Raw genomic sequence first — 19,329 nt, 5'->3', positions numbered from 1 at the left:
ATTAAATATAATGAATAGTTTTTGCATACATTTCTATATTACATTTAATAATACTAAACACTAATAAAATAACAACGCAAACTGTATTCATAAATTAATTATACTTACTTAAAATATGAAAGATACATTTTTAGTGGCACTAAATGTATGACAATACAATGTATTTTATAAATGAAAAAAATTTAACAAATTTATAAAATAATTTTAAGTTGAGAAAAGAAACTTTAAAGGAATATAAATATTTTCTTTCCAAAGATATAAGCATTAACAAAAATATTTGCTTGGTTTTTAAAATCGAGAAAATAAAACAATAATAACATTAATAATAAGTAAAGTAAAAAATTAATATCCAACAAATTATTATTGACTTATTAATTTGAAATTATCGATAAATGTAATGAAGACAATGATGCTAATGATCTTAAATATTGACAATACTTGACATATATTAATTCATAGTATATAAAATAATATGAAATAAATAATAACTTAAATAAAGAGATGATTTCCTAAATTTATTTGAGCTGAATAATGAAAAAAAAAAAAAATTGTAGCATTGACTTAAAATTAAAATGTAATATACTATAAGGAGATCAAATTTAAAAGAAATTAACTTATAATTTTAAGAATTACATTTTTGGTTTGGTAAAAGAAAAAAGAAAACAAAAATTGTGTGATGTGCAATTATTACTATTTATAAACCTAACTGGTTATTAAAATGTATAATTTAAAATTTAAACATTGTTCTAAATGCACACAAAATATAAAACAATAATTAAAATATATTTTAGAGCAAACAATTTTGATTAAGAAACAAAAAAGTTAAACCCAAACACCATGAGGGTTCTTACTAGTAGGAGCTGCATTTTCTAGTTGTCTAGGTGAACCAATCATTTTACGAGTACTTCCAGGTCTTTGAGCTCCTAAACATGAAAATAATTTTAAAAAACTTTGTAAACATAATTTTTATTGATATAAATTAGGGACCATGGTTGTGAACATGTATTAAAATACTTGGGTACACAGAGTGAGGGTGAAAAATATATTAACGATTGTGTATATTCGTGTATTTAATACCTGTGCATAACCAAGTATATAGTACTGATTCAGAATTCATGTATTCATTAAATACAAATATTTAAAAGAATATTATGTTATGTATTTTATAATAATTATTAATTGTTTATCTTTTATTATTTAGAGTTATGATGAATAGTTATTAGTTGCTTAAAAATTAGTAAATTGTATTTGTTAATCATATAATATTAAATAGGTATAAACTATAAGTATAATAATATGCATACATAGACAGGTATTTTTATTACACGGGTTTTAACTCTGTCATAGGTAAAACATGGGTACCCGTGTAGTTCACTACACGTGTAATCGCAACCTCTAATATAAATACTAAATGAGTACTATTGAGTTTAAGTACTGACCTTCAAGAATAAATTTTAATTCATCTGGCGGTGAAATAGCTAAAGATTGTAAATTTGCTTCTTTCATGTCAGCCACTAGTTTATCTACTTGCCTTTTTTTTTCAGTTATAGTTGTTTCTAACATAGCAACCTTAAATGAATAATACTTTAATTATGTAATCATTCAATATACACATTAAATGTTAAAATCACCTCTTTTCGCAGACTATCTCCAACTTGTGCAGCCATTTCTGTTTCTTGTTTGGCTCTTTCTACTTCACTTTGTAGCCGGTCAACTTCCTTCAAAATACCTCTTTCTGCTCTACGCTTCTCATCTAGATCTCTTGATAACATTTTTTGTTCTAGTTCTACTTCTTCCATTAAAAGACGTATTTTATTCTTGCACACAAGTAATTCAGTTTCACAGTTAGCTAATTTAGATCGTAATAATGTCATTTCTGATTTCAATGTTTTTTCTTGCTGACGCACAATATCATTTTCTTCTTCTACTTGGCCTAAAAGTTTCAACTAATACATTGGATAATAAATAAATAATTAAAGTTTTCTAATAATTCAGTTTTAATATAATTAAAACTATACCTGTTCTTCTGTATGTCTACCAGTGGCTTCAATTTTAGCAGCTTCCTGAGTCATAAAATCCATCTGATGTTGTTGCTCTCTAGTTTTACCTTCCCAATACATTATTTCTGCATCATACTTTGTTAGTTCTGCTTGTTGAATGGATAATTTATCTCTTTGATAATTTATAAGCCTTACGAGATCTTTGTACTGAGGATTATACATGACATTAGAACTATTGCTATTATTTTCATTCTGATACTCCTACAAAGAAATATAAACATATAGTAAAATACAAAAATTGATTACACTGTGAATTACCTTGAAAATTGTCTGTTTTAAGCGATCACTACCCACAGTTGTAGGAGATATTCTTGCTGGACTAACAGAAGGTGGAGGAGGCTCTCGATATGGTGGTAATGCCCTAGTAACAGGAGGTCGATAACTAATATTATCAACCTTTTTATTTGGACTTGTTGAGTTTTGCAATGGTCCATTTGTTGATGTTGAATTCTGATCCTTAAATAATAATTTATTTTAGCCATTAAAATATGAAAGTAAAGTAATACAATTACTTTGTTTAAATGACTAGAAGTGTTTGTAGGTGAAGTTGATGAGGGAATACCAGGTGGAGTAGATGAAACTACTGTTAACGGTGCTGCACCACTTCCAGGTATAGTGGGAAGAACATTGGGTCTCTGTTGAGGAATTCCGCGTACTACACCTACATTATCGGGTAAACGATTACCTTAAAAATATAATTTTTACCATAAGTTCAAGAATCAAAATTGCTTTAGTTAATTAACATTTTAAAATGTATGATTACTTATTATATTGGTAAAAATATAGAACAAATTTTATTTATAATTAGTGAGGATAACTCAAATTAAATTATTTGGAAATCAACTGATTTTAAATTTTAAATGTTTTTAAGACAAATTTTAGCAAAAATTAATATTTGCCATAACAACAATAAAATGTATAATAAAACAGGTTGAAATAAAAATGTATTATTCAATTTTATCATTGTTTTTAAATTACTCAATGTGTAATAAACTTAGCTTTGGTATTATGAGCAGGAACTCTCACAGAATATATATTATAAGTTAGAAAATGATATCATATTCACATCAATTTTAGAAAAAAAATATGAACTTGAAGCAAAGTATATAAAAGAAATCTTCCAGATTTCATGAATAGCATTATTGTTTATTAATCGTAAATAAAATCCATACTATTAAATATTAATGATTTTCGAGTATCTTTATTCCTTTCCTGAGCAAAGTAAGGAACACTATCAGCCTCATTATACTTTGGATTGTTGGATGTACTATTTGAAGAGACATTGCCTGAACGTTGTAATATAAACTGCACATCATTGGCATATTCTCCCCATTTCATAAGAACCTAACAATGAATTTAACACATTAGGTAATAATTTGTAGAATATTATATTTTTAAAAAAAAAGTAATACACTTACAGTTACTGGATGATCTTGAGGGGCAAGTAGACGTTCATTGTTGCGCCATCGCTCAATTAGAGTAAATCGGCCAGTTTTTCCAGTAGCATGAGCTAATGCATATACAACATCCTGAGACAAAAATATGTGATACAAAAACATTTCATCAAGTCGTACTAACTACTGACAACTTACTTGACAAGTTGTTGATTCATTAACACCACAAACAACCCGTTGAATTCCTTCAACCCAAACTTTGAGTTCCATGATATCAGTTTTAGAAAATTGTAAATATTGTTAAAAAATTTTCATTGTATAATTCTCCACTCATGATTGCTAAACACAATAAATGTGATTCAAGAAATCAAGACAAAAGACACATATTAAACATAATTAACAAAAAAATAAACGAATGCTTGTATCAGTAAGGCATGGGATAACAAAATGATATAAGATACACTTATTTCAGAATCAAAACAACTTTCATGGCATTGACCTAGAGAATAATATTAATTAATTGTGTAGATTTAGAAATCAGGGTCAAACATACCGTAATCATTTCGAGTGCTGTGGGCCGGGATAACGCTGTATTATATTGAAATTGAATTTTCCATTTCTTAAACTCCAAGGTTCAATAATCAAATCTAGTGACTTTTCCAATCTAATCTAATAAAAAAATATTGATGAGTTAAACTTGAGAGAGAACAATGAACTCTGGCTTCTGATAAAGATAATAATATTATCCCAAAATAATAAATAATAAATATCAAATTTTTTTAACACGCTTACATTTTGATAGGGACAAAAAAATATTGTTTTATCGCTCACACTGAATAATATCAAGGAGATTGTATTTGTGCATGTATTTCAAAATATAAAAGTAAATACTGAAAAATAAGAAATTGGTTACTAAAATTTGAAATTATAGCGGATTAAACTCTTGATATAAGTAAATAACTAACGTCATGTTTGACGTTAGTAACGTGAATATAACTATAGGTAAATTTATTGACATAATAAGTCATGGTTTAAAATACATTGAAACAAATCTAAAATAATGAGTTATTTAACTATAGCAACGACACTTTTCAGTAATAACACTAATAGTATGCACTTTTAAGAAAAAAAAAAAAATCAAAACATAAGTTCAATTAGTTATCTGCAGACTATCTAAGTGTAGGTACTAAAAAAGTATATTTCGATAAAAAATATCATTTATACTATAACCTAATATTACACAATATATGTTCTACAATTAAAATTAGAAACTTCAATAGAAAATTAATAATAAACCAAACTCTCGCTGAATACTTGAATTTTTGAATAGGTACCTACCTCTATGAACTATGTCCAATGAAATATGAATTGAATAGGCGCGTAGGCAATGGGTGTGTTCAGTATGATATATAAATTGTGTGGACATTTCCAATAGTGGTTTCAGTTCAATGAAGTTAACTTGCTGCATGGTTGAGTTTTAAACAATATCAACAATGAGTGCATGTAAAATATATGTACAAGTACCTAATTCAGAATTTATAAAATATAAATATAAACCTACCTATGATATTAAGTGTTTAATGTGTATATGATACTTACAAAATAATATAATATAAATTACTAATTAGTGTATTTTTACTTTTTGTACACATTTGTGGATATTATTTTTATTTTCGAAAGAAAGGTAACATAAAATAACTATATAGTCTATTACATATAAAATATAGTATGTGTTGTGAATTAAAATTTATAGTCATAGTCAGGGCTGTGAATTTAATGCACTTAAAAACTATTAAATATGCATGCATATATGCACTAAAATCTGACAAAATATGCTTTAAAAATTCTTAAAATATGCAAAAAATAACTACAAAAATTAAACTTTTATTTTTATTTTTTTCATTAGTTTAATTTTTTTATTAATTTTAGTTTAAATATTAGTATTTTTACTTCTTGATATATGTATATGAGTTATTGATCTTAACTAGTCTTGGTCTTCGTCGTATACAAGATCTATAAAAGAATTATAAATTATATAAGTAATATGATTAAATATAATTAAAATTATATATTTTACCTTTAAAGTAGTTATTGCATTGAACAACCAATGATTTCTTCAGGTTTTCGAACTTGAAAGACCTCCTGTTTGGTGCCAACAAAGTTTTATATAAAGAAAAGGAGCGTTCTACGTCTGACGAAGTTATTAGGGCAAACTTGAAATACGTCATGTCGCTACTGGTTAAATCTTCTGGTACATCTAAATCTACGACATTTTTTTCGCCAGTTAATATTTTTGAAATATTACACATAATTTGAAACCCTTTGTTTTTGTTGAGTACTGTTTGTAATTTTTTATTAATAGCAGTTCCATCTGTACCTGTTAATTGACTAAACTTTGTCGAAATATCTTGTACAATTTCAATAGCTTCAGATAAGAGAATACCTTGTTTTTGTAGACGCGTTATAGCTATAGGAAGACATAAGAAATTTGAATGTATGTAAGCCAAATTTACTTTCATTTGATTAGCTTTAAAATTGTTTTGAACATTTTTGATAGAAAGTGCATCATTTTCATCAAAACATTCGACAATTTGTCTTACAGTTTCGAAGTTTTTGCTATAATATATTGCGACAGAAATCTACGTGCCCCAACGTGTCAAAATAGGTTCGGGAGGTAATGGTATATGTGGTGCATTAGTATGAAATTTCTGAATACGATAAGGCGTTTTTTTAAATACTCGTTTGACATTTGCGACCAGTTTATCGACTTTTGGAAATTGAATGCGGATTTGTTCGGCAATTCTATGCAATCAATGAGAAGTACAAGTTACGTGAACCTACCCGAGTAAAAATAGAATAATTTCGATAAAACTATAAAAGTTATAGTTTATACTATAGATTGACCGAAAAAATGTAAATATTACGAAAAAAAAGCATTTTAAAACAATTATATTTAATATTTTATATAAATGCATTAAAACATGCATTTATATACCCATGAAATATGCAAAATAAAATTTGGTATTTGAACTACAAATAAGTCAAAACAAATGTTGGCCGAATCCATTTTTTTATAAAGTGTAGCAATAAAAATATGCAAATGCATTAAATTCACAGTCCTGGTCATAGCAGATAATCTACAATAATTTATAAAAGAAATATTTTGTACTTTGTGGGAGTAATAATAAAATGTATCATTGTCACCAAGCCTATCAACAATTTATTTATTATATTATTAAAATAATCAATGTTATTATGATAATATAAAATATGAAGAAACTGAAAACTAGATTTAAAATTAGGTAATAGGTATGTTTATATATTTTATAAACATTTATTTTTGATTATTACCAGATACTAATTATTTAATTTACCTAAACTTATAGTTGTATATAGAAATTCCATCGCTGAAAATCTAAAAAATTGTTCTATCAATAATTTAGTGTTTTAGCAGTTTATTGAAATTAATATTGTTATAAATTTATTATTACAATATATTTTTTTGAATAATGAAATATATCTTGTAAATATTTATAGTTATTATAAAAAATAAGTAAATTTCTAAGAGCACTGAGTGAAACTCAATATGTTTTTATTACAATATAATATAATGCATAACAGGTAAATAGATCTTAGTTCAATTTTATAAGACATGGTAAAATTTCAAAATACTTTTTTTTTAAAATTATTGTTATTACAATATAATAGTTCCCAAATTTCCCAAAAATAAATATTAATGGTTGAATTAATTTAACATTTGTAAGTTTAAAAATAAATACATAGGTACCCATTTATACGAGTTACAAAACAAGTTCATAATATAATATTAATAAGAAAAACAAAACCTTCAAATAAAATTTATGCAGAACAAAATGCCTCATACACATTTGCACTGAGCACTTTAACTTTTCCATCCAAGTGGACATTTTGTTTTAAGCTGCAGTCTCCATTTTCCGTTACTTTAGTTGATCTATCAACAATTGGTAACCACTTGGCAAATGGCATTTTGACAGTAGTAGGTAGATTTACTGATCGATTAGGTGTATTAATTGTTATAGCATCCATTAATTTATTAAAACTATGACTTGAGCAATAACGAGCTACTGAAATTATCTCGTCATTTTTTAATAGTTCTCGTGTTTCATTAATCATATCTTGTAATAGTGCTTCTCGCACTTTTGGCATTTGATGTAACATGTATGTATCTATACATCGAAAAGGACCATCTGTATCACTTGCGATTTCAGTTTGAATGAGAAAAAATAGTTTTTCCAAGTCCTGTAGATTGTATTGTTCTTGGATAGGAACTTGCTGTACATACTTAATAACTTTACTATGTAAATATTCTTCTAAACGTTTAATACCATCCTCGATGAAATAACTAAAATGTAACAAGTATTCTTCTTGGGTTTTTGAACAAACTGGTGGTGAATCTTGTGATAGACTTTTGTATACAAGACCTCCAAGCAAATTTAGTTGAATTTTTAATGTTATTACCAACATAGTTTCTGCATAAACAAGTAAGCATGCTCTAGTAAAAACACATATTCTCATTTCTTCCCAAAGTGCTATATCATTTTGTATCTTCAATTTATCAATAATATTTTCAATGCGTAAATTTTTTGAAAAATATTTAACATGAAGTTGTTTAACAAATTCAGTTATCATACGATTTGAAGTGTTTTCTGTGGCTTCGTAGTGCTGTTGACGTCTACTTCGTTCCAGGTATTCTCGATTTTCTTTATCTTTTTTTTCAACCAATTTCTTTTTGATGGTGTAAACTACATACGCAGTACTACAAAATAATGCACCGCTGATTATTAATTTACGTTTGTGTCGTGAAACAAATTTTTTAACAGAATCATACATTGTTAATATACAAAATTATTCTATCTTGCGAAAAAATGAGCATTTATGCTTAAACTTTAAATTAAAATTAATATTAACAATATCGCACTTAAAAAATGACAAAAATAATTAATTTTAAAATCTAAATACACATCAATAGATTTGATTATGCGAGTACATTTGATTCATTTGAATGCATAGATAAACAAAACTATTTATTAACAATCATAGAAATGATTATTCAAGAATAATTACGATATACATTTGACTGTTTGCATCGCTGTATTAAGCGATATAAGTTATCATACATAATGTTATAAGGTTCACTGTCACGGAACTTTATCTACATAACGTGAAAATTATATTGCAATAATTTTAAATTTTATTTTGAACTATAGAAATCAAATTATGTAGAACAATAAAACATAAGATTATTTTATGTTTATAAGAATAACATAACCTGAAATAAAAATTGATGATAACATAGAATGCGTGACATTGATAATTGTATAAAATAGTATTGTATACGGTATTAACTTTTAATATTAATGTATTTGCCTCACTGTTTTCACAATTTATCCGCTTCTTTGCATGATTCCATCGTCTAAACAATACATCTTGTTTTTTATACTCCCAAGAGCCAGTTCAAACACTCTCAACTCATACTATTTAAGTGTCTATACTGTGTCTTGTGTCCGAGGGTTTGTGTACACTGTACTGAGTACTTCCGTACTTCCGTTTTGTTTTTCTGTCAGTTTTGAGGTATCGACGGTTTCGATGTTAATTTCTTGGTGTTTACCTATTGCTTTTTATTTTTAATATTTATTTTTGTTTCGTAGTTCGCTAAAGCGCTTATAACAATTATATTAACTCGGGATCTTAAACAAGTGTTTATTAATACGTGTACTTCATATTAATGTTGATTTCTGAATTTGCATAGAAATAAAAAAATCATCACCATTCAATTGTCTGTTTTCATCTGGAGGTAATGTGTTGTAATTAATTAATACATTAACAATGTATTAGTGATTAATAATTGTAGAAACGTTTTGTGAGTCGAAATTGCTTTATTATTATTATTAAACCAACATTGTTATTAATTAGAATTAATATTTACCTAACATAAAAATAATATTTTTACAATTGTTTTATCAAATTTGTCGCAGATAGGTATAATTCTAAACCAAATTTTTAAACATTTATTTATATATATTTCTATATCTATTGTTATAATATCAAATTTGAATTTTAAATTATTCCATAGTTAAATGGCTGATTCTAATTTGATGGATCCTATAGTGGATTCAACACAGCAAGAATTTAATGACCCTCAAAATAGTATGACTTCATTTGAAAATGATAATGTAGATTCTAATGATCAAGATAGTAATATGAACTCAAATCGACAAGATAATATGAATTCTAACAATCATGAACCAATGAATAATTCATATGACCAAGAAAATGGACATTCAAATCCTGAAAATGAACAATCGTTTGATGATAATGGGAGAGGTTCTTTCAGGTATTTGTAACCTTTATTTTATATATTCAATAATCTTATATTCTTACAACTTATATTTCAATAGGGAATTTGGAGATGGTAATGGTCAATTTGATAATAATTATGGATCTTCTGAATATAGAGGTGAGCCTAATTGGAATAATGGTAAAGGAAATAATGAAGCTGGAAGATTTGGAGGATTTGGTAACAATAACCCTAAAGGGTCTTCTAATTATCGAGGTGGTTCATACGGCTTTAATAGTCCTACAAATGGAAGTTTTAAACCTCAAAGAAGTAGATGGTCTTCAGAAAATACAGATGAAAACTGGAATGGTGTTCCTCAAGAATCATCTCCTAATATGATGAATGGACCACCTCCAATATCTCAAGGAGGTCCTCAGTTTGGAGAAAGTCAAGTACCACCATTTAATGAACAAGATAGAAATGGACAGGCTGGAGGTCCACCTACAAATCAGTTGCCTTCATTATTACAAGTATGAGATTCTTTAAATATATGATAATTGTATAATAATGATTATTTGTTTCATTATTTTTTCATTAAGTATAGACTTTTTAAATTTTTAAATTAATTACTTGTACTTCTGTTGAAATTCTATAGATGCCACCTGTAATGCCTCCAAATAGTGGAGTATCACAAGGCCCACCGCCAATAATATCTGGTGAAGTTTGGATTGAAACTAAAGCTGGTGATGGAAAATCATATTATTATAATGCTAGAACACGTGAAACTACTTGGGATAAACCATCCGGACCTAATATTACTGTCATTTCTCAAGAACAGGTATCTTAATTTAAAGTAGTATAATACGAAATAAGAATTTACTTATAACTTAATAATTTATCAGGTTGAACATCTTGGTAATCCTAATACCAATAACTTTGCTAAACCTAATGAAGGTGAACAAACTCCTAATGATGTTGAAATGAAAAATATTGAAGACAAATCACATAGTAAAAAATATTTTTTTACATACTTAATTGTATAAAAAATTTAGTCAGATGTTATTTTAGAGGATATTTTATTTGATTTAGGTAATGAACAAGCCCCTTTGATGCATCCACCAAATGTTGGAGTACCTCCGTTAGGTGGAGTTCCTGGCCAAATGATGCCTCCAATGATGGGCCCTCCTCCTGGAATGATGCCTCCCAATACCATGATGCCTCCACCAAATTTTCCACCCTTTGGTGGACCACCACCATTTGGTATGCCACCTCCAGGATTTCCACAAGCAGCTCCATGGGGTATGATGCCTCCAGGATTTGCACCTCCGCCTATGATGATGCCTGGAATGGAACTTAATAGTAAAGTATGATGATTGTATGATTGTTTATAATTAAATATGATTAAGTTATTAATATATTCAACTTCATTTATTAGATAGATCCAGTAATTTTAGCTAATGCTGCTGAATGGTCAGAACATCGTTCACCTGATGGAAGAATGTATTATTATAGTATGAAAACATCTGAATCAGTTTGGGAAAAACCTGAAGCTCTTAGAAATCTTGATAGTGAGTAAATTATATTATTAAATGTTTCTTTTTTATGTAAGGTTTTATCATATTTTTAATTTTTAATTCATTTTTATTTCAGTGGCTAGAGAAGTTGCTGCTGCAAAATTAAGAAAAGAAGCTGAACAAAAAATGGAACAGAAATCAGATTCTCAGATGGACATGGGTTTCCCACTTAAATTAATAAATGGTTCAAATTCAGATGTTGGTTCATTTAAAAGAAAAGATGAAGAAGTTCAAGAGCCTAATAAAAAAACTAAAATTGATGAAAAACCCAAAGTATTAGAAAAATTAAAAGTTCAAGACAAAACTAGACCTGTATCTAGTACACCTGTTGAAGGAACTCCGTGGTACGTTTTTTTTATCATATGCAATTATCCTTTTGTATTAATGATTTATCTTAAGTTTTTGTTAAAACTATAGATGTATAGATTACTTTAATAAAAGAAAAAATATATTGATGCAATTTATGAAGAAAAAATATATCTTTAAAATTATCATTGATTAGACGAATGAATGACCATGGAGTATAAAAACATACTCTTTAAGATCTAATGAAATAAATTAAGTAAATAGCTGGTAAAATAAATTGCAATTATTTTTTACTAAGTTATTTTTAATTAGCTAGATTTTTAAAGAAGGGAAGTTATAAATATATTAGTTTTATACAAAAATTTGGTTAGATATGTGATGAATAAAGAGGTATACTTTGTTCCAAATAAAAACAACCTTTTTTATGTTTGTCAAATGATAAGTAGATATTTTTTTTGTTTAAATTGCATTATGAATTTAATATAAAATTCTTAAAGTTTTTGATTTTACATTTATAGGTGTGTAGTATGGACAGGAGATGGTCGTGTGTTTTTCTTTAAACCTTCAACTAGAACATCAGTTTGGGAAAAACCAGATGATCTTAAAGGAAGATCTGATGTTGACAAAATGGTATCAAATCCACCAGAAGTAGTTCAAGCTTTAAAAAGTGCTGAAGGACAATCACCAACTAAAAAAACAAAGCCTGATGGTGGTAAATTTATTAAATATATAATAAATTAAAAATATTATTAAATTGTGTTGATAACTTATTATAGATAAAAGTTCACAAGAAAATACTAATAATACTAAAAATGATGTAGAATCTAAGGTAAATTTAATGAAGGATTCAGCTATGGAAGCAGAATTGAGAGCAGCTAAAGAAAGAGCAGTAGTACCGTTAGAGACTCGAATAACACAATTTAGAGAAATGTTATCTGAGAAAGAGGTACTAGAGATAATATTGATTAGTATTAATTTTATAAAATAAATATTAAAATTTTTTAATGATTTTAGGTTTCTGCATTTAGTACTTGGGAAAAAGAATTACACAAGATAGTATTTGATCCTCGCTATTTGTTATTAACATCAAAAGAAAGAAAGCAAGTATTTGAAAAATATGTAAAAGAACGTGCTGATGAAGAGAGACAAGAAAAACGTAATAAAATGAAAATGAGACGTGAAGCTTTTAGACAGTTGATGGAAGAAGCTAACCTCACAACAAAGTAAAATAATAATATATTATAACAATAATAATAATAATAATAAAACATTCTATTGTTATTTGTTATAGGACATCATATAGTGATTTTAGTTCCAAAAATTCTAAAGATGAAAGGTATAAAAATATTGAAAAATCACGTGAAAGAGAAGGATTATTTAATGAATACATGGTAGAATTAAGGAAGCAGGAAAAGGAAGAAAAAGCGTTGCGTCGTGAACAGGTCAGTGAGCCATTTAATTTTATTAACTGTAAATCATTTAAAATTTAAAATTATTATTTTTTGTATTTGTACTATTTTCATTAAAATAAACATATTAATATTTCAATTTATTCTTTAAATGTACTTTTATTCAGAATAAGTGTATATCTGTGAGTGTACAGATGGATGAATAGAGTCTATGTGGTCGGTAGTTGGCAGTAGATATAAATGTATTCATAACATGTATTTTTATTCACTCTGGCGCTGTTTTGTATACTCTTATTTTGAATATAGTATAGTAAATAATAATTAGCTTTTCAATTTGAAATATTAAGAAAAGAATAAATAGTATATTATTGTACAAACACAAACTATGTAATATAATTTAGTTAATGTTTACTAAATATATTTATTAAACAATTTAATTAAGTATAATTTATATTAATATAATTAAAATAAATAAATTTAAACTAATTTTTTCAGATGCTTTAAATTTGCAGGAATTAAATATTGACAAAATTTTAATGATTACATATTCATGTTGTGACTATTTAAATTTTCTTCTTATAATTATAGTTATTTAAAATCAATTAACTAATTTTATTGATTATTAATATTTTGTCAATATTTTAAAATTTTATATGTGTTATGTATTATTCAAATATATTTCAGGTTTATTTTTATTAAAGCCCATTTTTTTTATATAATTATTATTAATGTAATATAAATATTTTTTTAGGTATTGAACTATTAATATTATGACATAAAATTAATGTAAAATTTATTGAATATTTTAGGTTTTACTTGATGATGAAAAAGTCCAATTAATTTTAAGTTATCGTTTACTTATTGCATTATGCAATGAATAGATATTTTGTTTAGTTTAACATTTAAATATTAATTATATATTAATATAATAGGTTTACTAAAAAAGCTTACTTGATTTTTTCATGGGTAAACTTTATTTGTTATTTGATGTTAAATCAAAATAATTTTTAGTATTCAAATGTATTTATATTTATTAAATAAAACTATCATACTAACTACAAATTAGTTCATGGTAATAACTATTAATTAATGAATATGAATAAACTTATATTAAAGTTAAAAGTAATAAAATAGTTAATACTTACAAATTTATATTTTTATTTTTATTTAATAAAACTAAATTTAACATTTTTATGTGACTATACCATAATTAACCGATTCCTCTTAAAAATATTAATCAAGATAAAATCAATTTTTAATGTAAATTTTCAACTTTAATCTTTTATTAATAGCTTATAATCAAAATTATTATTAAACTAACTTAAAAAAAAAAAATAGTTGTTTAAAATATAAAATAAATTCACCATAGTTTGAAATTTAAATATTATTTCTTTGTATTGTTTATATCTTGAAAATTTGAATTAGGTGTGACTAAGCATATTTTATTTTCTCAGTTTAAAAATAACAATGTATATATCTACGACCTAGATTGTAGATCTAATAGATACTCAATCTTGGCTGTGGATATATTGGATAAATATTAGACTATTGAAACCCATGTCCAAATTTGTGCAATGAAGCAGCACATGTTTCAAATATACTATGTATATTTTCTTCAATATGCATAATTGTATTTAAATCTAATACATTCACAATTAAAATTGGAATTTTGTTAAATTTAGTTTTGTTGATGCATATTATTTAATATGTTATGACTTAATTTATTCTAATTTAATTTTATTGGTCTTCTATTTATCTAATACATCCACGACCAGAATCAGGTATCTAATATATCCACAACCTAGATTATATATATATATATACAATAAATATTAATGTTGTAGTAAGATTATGTGTGATTTTAAATTTTATATTATTTTTTACAAATATTTAATATAATAAGAGTTTGAACTCTTTATTGCTTCTTAGTTTATTATTTTATTTTAATACTAAACATTTCTCTTAAAAAAAAAAAAATGGGCTTGTGTGTTAATTATTATGTTATGTAATTTATTTATTACAAAAACAATATTATACTTGTATTTGGATAATTTTATCTGTATCTCACTAGAACTTTTTATCATAAAACCATAAACAAAAGTTTTTTTTTAAAAATGAGATTAAGTGTTAGTATGTTTTAATGAATGGAATTTGAATGGTGACTTTTGGTCTGTTAAATTTAAAAACATGAATGAATGTCATGAATGAATGTTTATATTTGTATAAATCTTAAGTTTATATGACAATTCTTCAACCATCACTACCAATAACTGGATCATCTTGTAACATAATACCTTGAGGATGGATAGTTAAATGCAACCCTGGCGGCACTAAGCAAACCCAGTCAAACTATTCAAACACCAAAATCGAGGTAATACCTTATGGTTTTTTTTTTACTTGGAAACAAACAGAAAAATCATGTTTACTCTGTACTAAGCATTACTTGCCATTAAGGAATTTTGGATCTTTTGTTTTATTGATTTTGAAGTGGTATTCCAAACAGAGCAAGAAGAATGGACTGCAGAAAATCGAAGTATTGTTATTCATGCTTTAAAAAAGACAAAATCAAATCTAACTTTTAAACTTAAAAATTGAACTGGTTAATCAAGCTGGCTGCTAAGTAATAACATTTTGTATATTTTGATTTCTTTATTAATCGCTTCAGACGTAGTATTTTAAATGATACAAATACCTTAGTATTATTATTATAGAGATTAATATTCTGTCATTGTTGTAAAAACGAAAACAAATTTTATATGAAGTTTAGGTATTTCTGTTGTTTTTGGTATGAATATTTTAGAACATTTGACTGTATGATTGACATAGAAAAATAAAAGATTAAATTGTATGTAGTTATTTAAATAAATGATTACTATATTAGTATTATATAAGACTTAAAAATTATTAATTTTCCATATTTAGACTGTCTACAGTATCTTTTATAATAAATAAATGTTAACCAATACAGTTTTAATGGATTACATACATTTAGAATTTTATTTACAGGTTTGTACTTTTAATTACATTTGTACTGTATAAGCACATATTGGTTTTATTGAAAATTAAAATATTTTTAAGGTATTAAGCAAAAATAAATTGTTTACATTTAGTGATAGTAATACAAATGATTTCATTATTATTTTCTAAAACTATAATGTTTGATAGGATTGGCCAACATATTAATTAAATATAATATAATACTTCAGTTTATTTCAAGAATTAAATGTATGTAAATGTTTTAATAAAATACAATTTTTAGAAAATTATACATAGTTCAGTGGTATATGTAACAATGTACAACTTATAATGTTTTTGTACGTTTACTTTTTAATTTTTAAATACATTTGACATAACTAATTTTATTTTCAGGTTTAATGATATTATTTTCAGCATTTTATGCGTGAGAAATCAAAATTGTAATTTTAATAAATATTTAAAAATTTTAAATTAATAAATGTATAATTTAATATAATTTAATTGATTAAATATGTAAGTATTTCATTTTGATTTCTCATATTAATAATTATGTTTATTTTATGGTGTTTATGTATTCTTGTCATAAAATACATTGTTATAAATAATTATGTTTATTATTATTATTATGTATTATAATTTTTTAATGACTGCTTATAATATGTTGTGATTACTAAATGAATGATTATTTGTTATTTGATTTGGAATGTTTTGTCTTTATGATAATTTTATATTCCAAGCAATTTATTGTAACAAATTTGTTTCTTATGTTTAATCTAATCAGTTTACTGTAAATACATTTTATAGGCTCGAAAGCAGTTTATAGAATTATTAAAGGAGCACACTGAAATTGATCGGCATACTCGTTGGCCTGAGATAAAAAAGAAATTAGATCATGACTCTAGATATAAAGCAGTTGATTCCAGTACGTTACGTGAAGATTTTTTTATTGATTATATAAGAATGTTAAAGGATGAAAGGAAAAAAGAAAAGGAACGAGAACATAAAGAAAAAGACAAACATAGTCATAAGCGAGATAAACGTGATAAGGAAGAAAAAGAATCATCTACTAAAGTTGACTCAAAAGTAAGTACTAACTTCAATTTACATTTTATTTTAGTAATCATTTATAAAAATAAATTTATAGCATGATGATAAGTCACCTGACAAACAAAAAGATGAATTAAAAGATTCCAAGGATTTAAAAGATTCTAAAGAAGCTCGTATTGAAGCTAGCTTGAAAGAGCGAGAAAAAGAAGTTCAACGTACTTTAGCTGTACATTTGAAACACAGAGAGAATGAGCGTGAACAACATAAACATGATGAAGCAGTTGTTCATTTTAATGCTCTTTTGGCAGACTTGGTTTGTCTTTAATTAATATAATTATACATTTTAGTTATAAATGCTTTGTATTTCAACCTTTTTTTATTGTTTTAGGTTAGAAGTAATGATATGTCTTGGAAAGAAGCTAAAAGACAATTGAGAAAAGATAGCAGGTATGAATTAGTAGATTCGTTAGATTCTGAAGAAAAAGAAAAATTGTACAAGGTTCATGTAGAAGAGTTATCTAAGCGAAAGAAGGAAAAATTTAGGGAAATGTTAAATGAGATAAGTGACTTAACGTTAGATAGTTCTTGGAAAGAGATTAGAAAATCGATTAAAGAAGACGTAAGATACTTAAGATTTTCATCCAGTGATAGGGTAAGTAAATTTAAAATTATATATAATAACAATTTCTAAATATTAATTTAAAATTTTTTTTCTAGAAATGTGAAAAAGAGTTTAGAGAATATTTAAAGGATAGAATGATTACTGCTAAAAATGAATTCAAGAATCTTTTAATGGTAAGTTATTAAGAATCTTTTTCTGAGTCTTATTTTTATTCAATATCTATTCGGTTTCAGGAAACTAAATTGATTACTCATTTATCTAATGCAAAACTACAAGAAAACTATGAAACTTATTTTAAAGAGGTTGAAGATATATTAAGCAAAGATAAACGTTATTTATTTTTGGATAGTATAGCTGATGAGCGTTCAGAATTAATAGTTTCCTATATCGAAGAATTAGAAAAACGTGGTCCACCCCCACCACCTACTGCTACTGAACCCAATCGGCGACCACCATTGAAATAAATGTATTTTTAATTTTTAATAGACTAAATTATTTCTGCTTTTCTAATATCGTAATATTTCAACGATAATCATTACATTTATTTTTATTTTTCAGAAATAATTTTTAAAGTATGTTTTTTTATTCAATTTATTTGTGTTGTTATTATTAATTTTTTTTATAGGCACAAGTATCAGTAAGTAGCAGATAAAATGTTATCATTAAGATCATTTTCTTATTACTGCACAGGATAAACTAGTTTTTTAGGATTCAATATTACTATTATTTGGTGTTGACATTAGTAGGAAATAGAATAGAAATAATATTTAATTTTTTTTTCCCTTTACATTTTCTGGCATAAATTGATAACAATTCATTTTATCAAATATATTCCGTTTGCAAAATGTAATGTTTCAAATAATAAATATAAATTAATTATTTATTTTGACATAATAAAAGATTGAGAAAAAATTATTATAAAAATCAAATATAATGTATGGGAACATTTTGAAGTCTGGTTTATCCTGTCTGTATTTTCTTATTCACATACACAGTTTAGTAGTTCAAAATATTATTGAAAATATAATTTAACCTTATGTATTTTTATGGGTCTGTGAATTTATTAAACAAATTGATAAAAATTATACAATCTTGTAATTTTAATTTCCTCCTCTTCCTCCTCCTCATCCTCTTAAAAAAATTAAATAATTTTGTTATACAGCATTGATAATCACATCAACTATCACTGTATCACTATTCAGCATTTGCCACATAACATATCCAGTCAAAATAATTTTATCTTTATGTTGTAGTTTTAAGTTTGAATAGAATGTGTTTACCTTCAATAGCTTTGTTAAATGGAATTCTTCTGTAAATTTAAATGAGAGTTATGTATCTGATTGATATTAAACATGTATTGACTAATATAAAATGTATAAGATAATAAGGGCAATACAGCTATTAAAAATAAAATAAAAACATTTTTTGTTAAATTTGATTTTTTTTAATTACCCCAATTCTACCTTTCTATGTACTTCCCTATTTAAAACGATGGTATTATATGTCTAATTTATTAAAATTTTTATGATTAGATAAAGAAGAATAGATGGATAAATAATATACTTGACCTGTGAAAGAATATGAAACCAACCGTTCTAAATGTTGAATGTCCAATATATGGCCTA

General features: G+C 25.5%; 4 protein-coding genes across 8 annotated transcripts; 1 reads left to right on the top strand and 3 right to left on the bottom strand.

The window, feature by feature from the left end:
- Positions 1–749: 749 nt before the first annotated feature.
- Positions 750–4,181, bottom strand: LOC112600919 (ras association domain-containing protein 8). 2 transcript variants are annotated; one of them, XM_025348270.1, is made up of 10 exons: positions 4,008–4,181; positions 3,653–3,793; positions 3,479–3,589; positions 3,233–3,404; positions 2,573–2,745; positions 2,319–2,516; positions 2,019–2,261; positions 1,632–1,946; positions 1,440–1,569; positions 750–923 (listed from the first exon to the last, which is right to left on the bottom strand). In XM_025348270.1, the coding sequence occupies exons 2-10, from the start codon at positions 3,722–3,724 to the stop codon at positions 823–825; spliced, it is 1,515 nt and encodes a 504-aa protein (XP_025204055.1). In that variant the 5' UTR covers positions 3,725–3,793; positions 4,008–4,181; the 3' UTR covers positions 750–822. The 2 variants fall into 2 exon arrangements, with proteins under 2 accessions (XP_025204055.1, XP_025204056.1); XM_025348271.1 differs by having other exon boundaries at positions 2,573–2,721.
- Positions 4,182–5,372: 1,191 nt separating this feature from the next.
- Positions 5,373–6,361, bottom strand: LOC112600965. The gene is made up of 2 exons (XM_025348330.1): positions 5,532–6,361; positions 5,373–5,467 (listed from the first exon to the last, which is right to left on the bottom strand). The coding sequence occupies exons 1-2, from the start codon at positions 5,971–5,973 to the stop codon at positions 5,439–5,441; spliced, it is 471 nt and encodes a 156-aa protein (XP_025204115.1). The 5' UTR covers positions 5,974–6,361; the 3' UTR covers positions 5,373–5,438.
- Positions 6,362–7,069: 708 nt separating this feature from the next.
- Positions 7,070–8,731, bottom strand: LOC112600934 (peroxisomal biogenesis factor 3). Its single transcript, XM_025348291.1, has one exon. The coding sequence runs from the start codon at positions 8,321–8,323 to the stop codon at positions 7,313–7,315; it is 1,011 nt and encodes a 336-aa protein (XP_025204076.1). The 5' UTR covers positions 8,324–8,731; the 3' UTR covers positions 7,070–7,312.
- Positions 8,732–8,883: 152 nt separating this feature from the next.
- Positions 8,884–18,534, top strand: LOC112600882 (transcription elongation regulator 1-like). Of its 4 annotated transcripts, XM_025348202.1 has the most exons (18): positions 8,885–9,064; positions 9,142–9,287; positions 9,567–9,827; positions 9,892–10,300; positions 10,426–10,608; positions 10,673–10,778; positions 10,860–11,134; positions 11,206–11,338; positions 11,421–11,688; positions 12,169–12,362; positions 12,427–12,596; positions 12,665–12,873; positions 12,942–13,092; positions 16,840–17,118; positions 17,180–17,395; positions 17,471–17,734; positions 17,800–17,877; positions 17,938–18,168. In XM_025348202.1, exons 3-18 carry the CDS (start codon positions 9,571–9,573, stop codon positions 18,166–18,168), a joined length of 3,423 nt encoding a protein of 1,140 aa, XP_025203987.1. In that variant the 5' UTR covers positions 8,885–9,064; positions 9,142–9,287; positions 9,567–9,570. The 4 variants fall into 4 exon arrangements, with proteins under 4 accessions (XP_025203989.1, XP_025203987.1, XP_025203986.1 ...); XM_025348204.1 differs by having other exon boundaries at positions 8,884–9,287; positions 12,169–12,359; XM_025348201.1 differs by having other exon boundaries at positions 8,885–9,287.
- Positions 18,535–19,329: the final 795 nt, after the last annotated feature.

This window comes from Melanaphis sacchari, unplaced genomic scaffold (assembly GCF_002803265.2).
Source record: "Melanaphis sacchari strain LSU unplaced genomic scaffold, SCAv2.0 Contig73_pilon_pilon, whole genome shotgun sequence".
Classification (NCBI taxonomy): Eukaryota; Metazoa; Arthropoda; class Insecta; order Hemiptera; family Aphididae; genus Melanaphis; species Melanaphis sacchari.
Note: the sequence above shows the minus strand (reverse complement) of the source record. Positions and strands in the feature narration are given on the sequence as shown.

Bases quoted from the DNA above. Each gene is read 5' to 3' on its own strand.
- LOC112600919 (XM_025348270.1), bottom strand. From the start codon at position 3,724: ATGGAACTCAAAGTTTGGGTTGAAGGAATTCAACGGGTTGTTTGTGGT. The intron at 3,590-3,652 runs GTAAGTTGTCAG...TTTTTGTCTCAG, and splicing joins ATGAATCAACAACTTGTCAA to GATGTTGTATATGCATTAGC. The intron at 2,517-2,572 runs GTAATTGTATTA...TTATTATTTAAG, and splicing joins CTTCTAGTCATTTAAACAAA to GATCAGAATTCAACATCAAC.
- LOC112600965 (XM_025348330.1), bottom strand. From the start codon at position 5,973: ATGAAAGTAAATTTGGCTTACATACATTCAAATTTCTTATGTCTTCCT. The intron at 5,468-5,531 runs GTAAAATATATA...ATTCTTTTATAG, and splicing joins ATGCAATAACTACTTTAAAG to ATCTTGTATACGACGAAGAC.
- LOC112600934 (XM_025348291.1), bottom strand. From the start codon at position 8,323: ATGTATGATTCTGTTAAAAAATTTGTTTCACGACACAAACGTAAATTA.
- LOC112600882 (XM_025348203.1), top strand. From the start codon at position 9,571: ATGGCTGATTCTAATTTGATGGATCCTATAGTGGATTCAACACAGCAA. The intron at 11,689-12,168 runs GTACGTTTTTTT...TTACATTTATAG, and splicing joins CCTGTTGAAGGAACTCCGTG to GTGTGTAGTATGGACAGGAG. The intron at 17,878-17,937 runs GTAAGTTATTAA...ATTCGGTTTCAG, and splicing joins AATTCAAGAATCTTTTAATG to GAAACTAAATTGATTACTCA.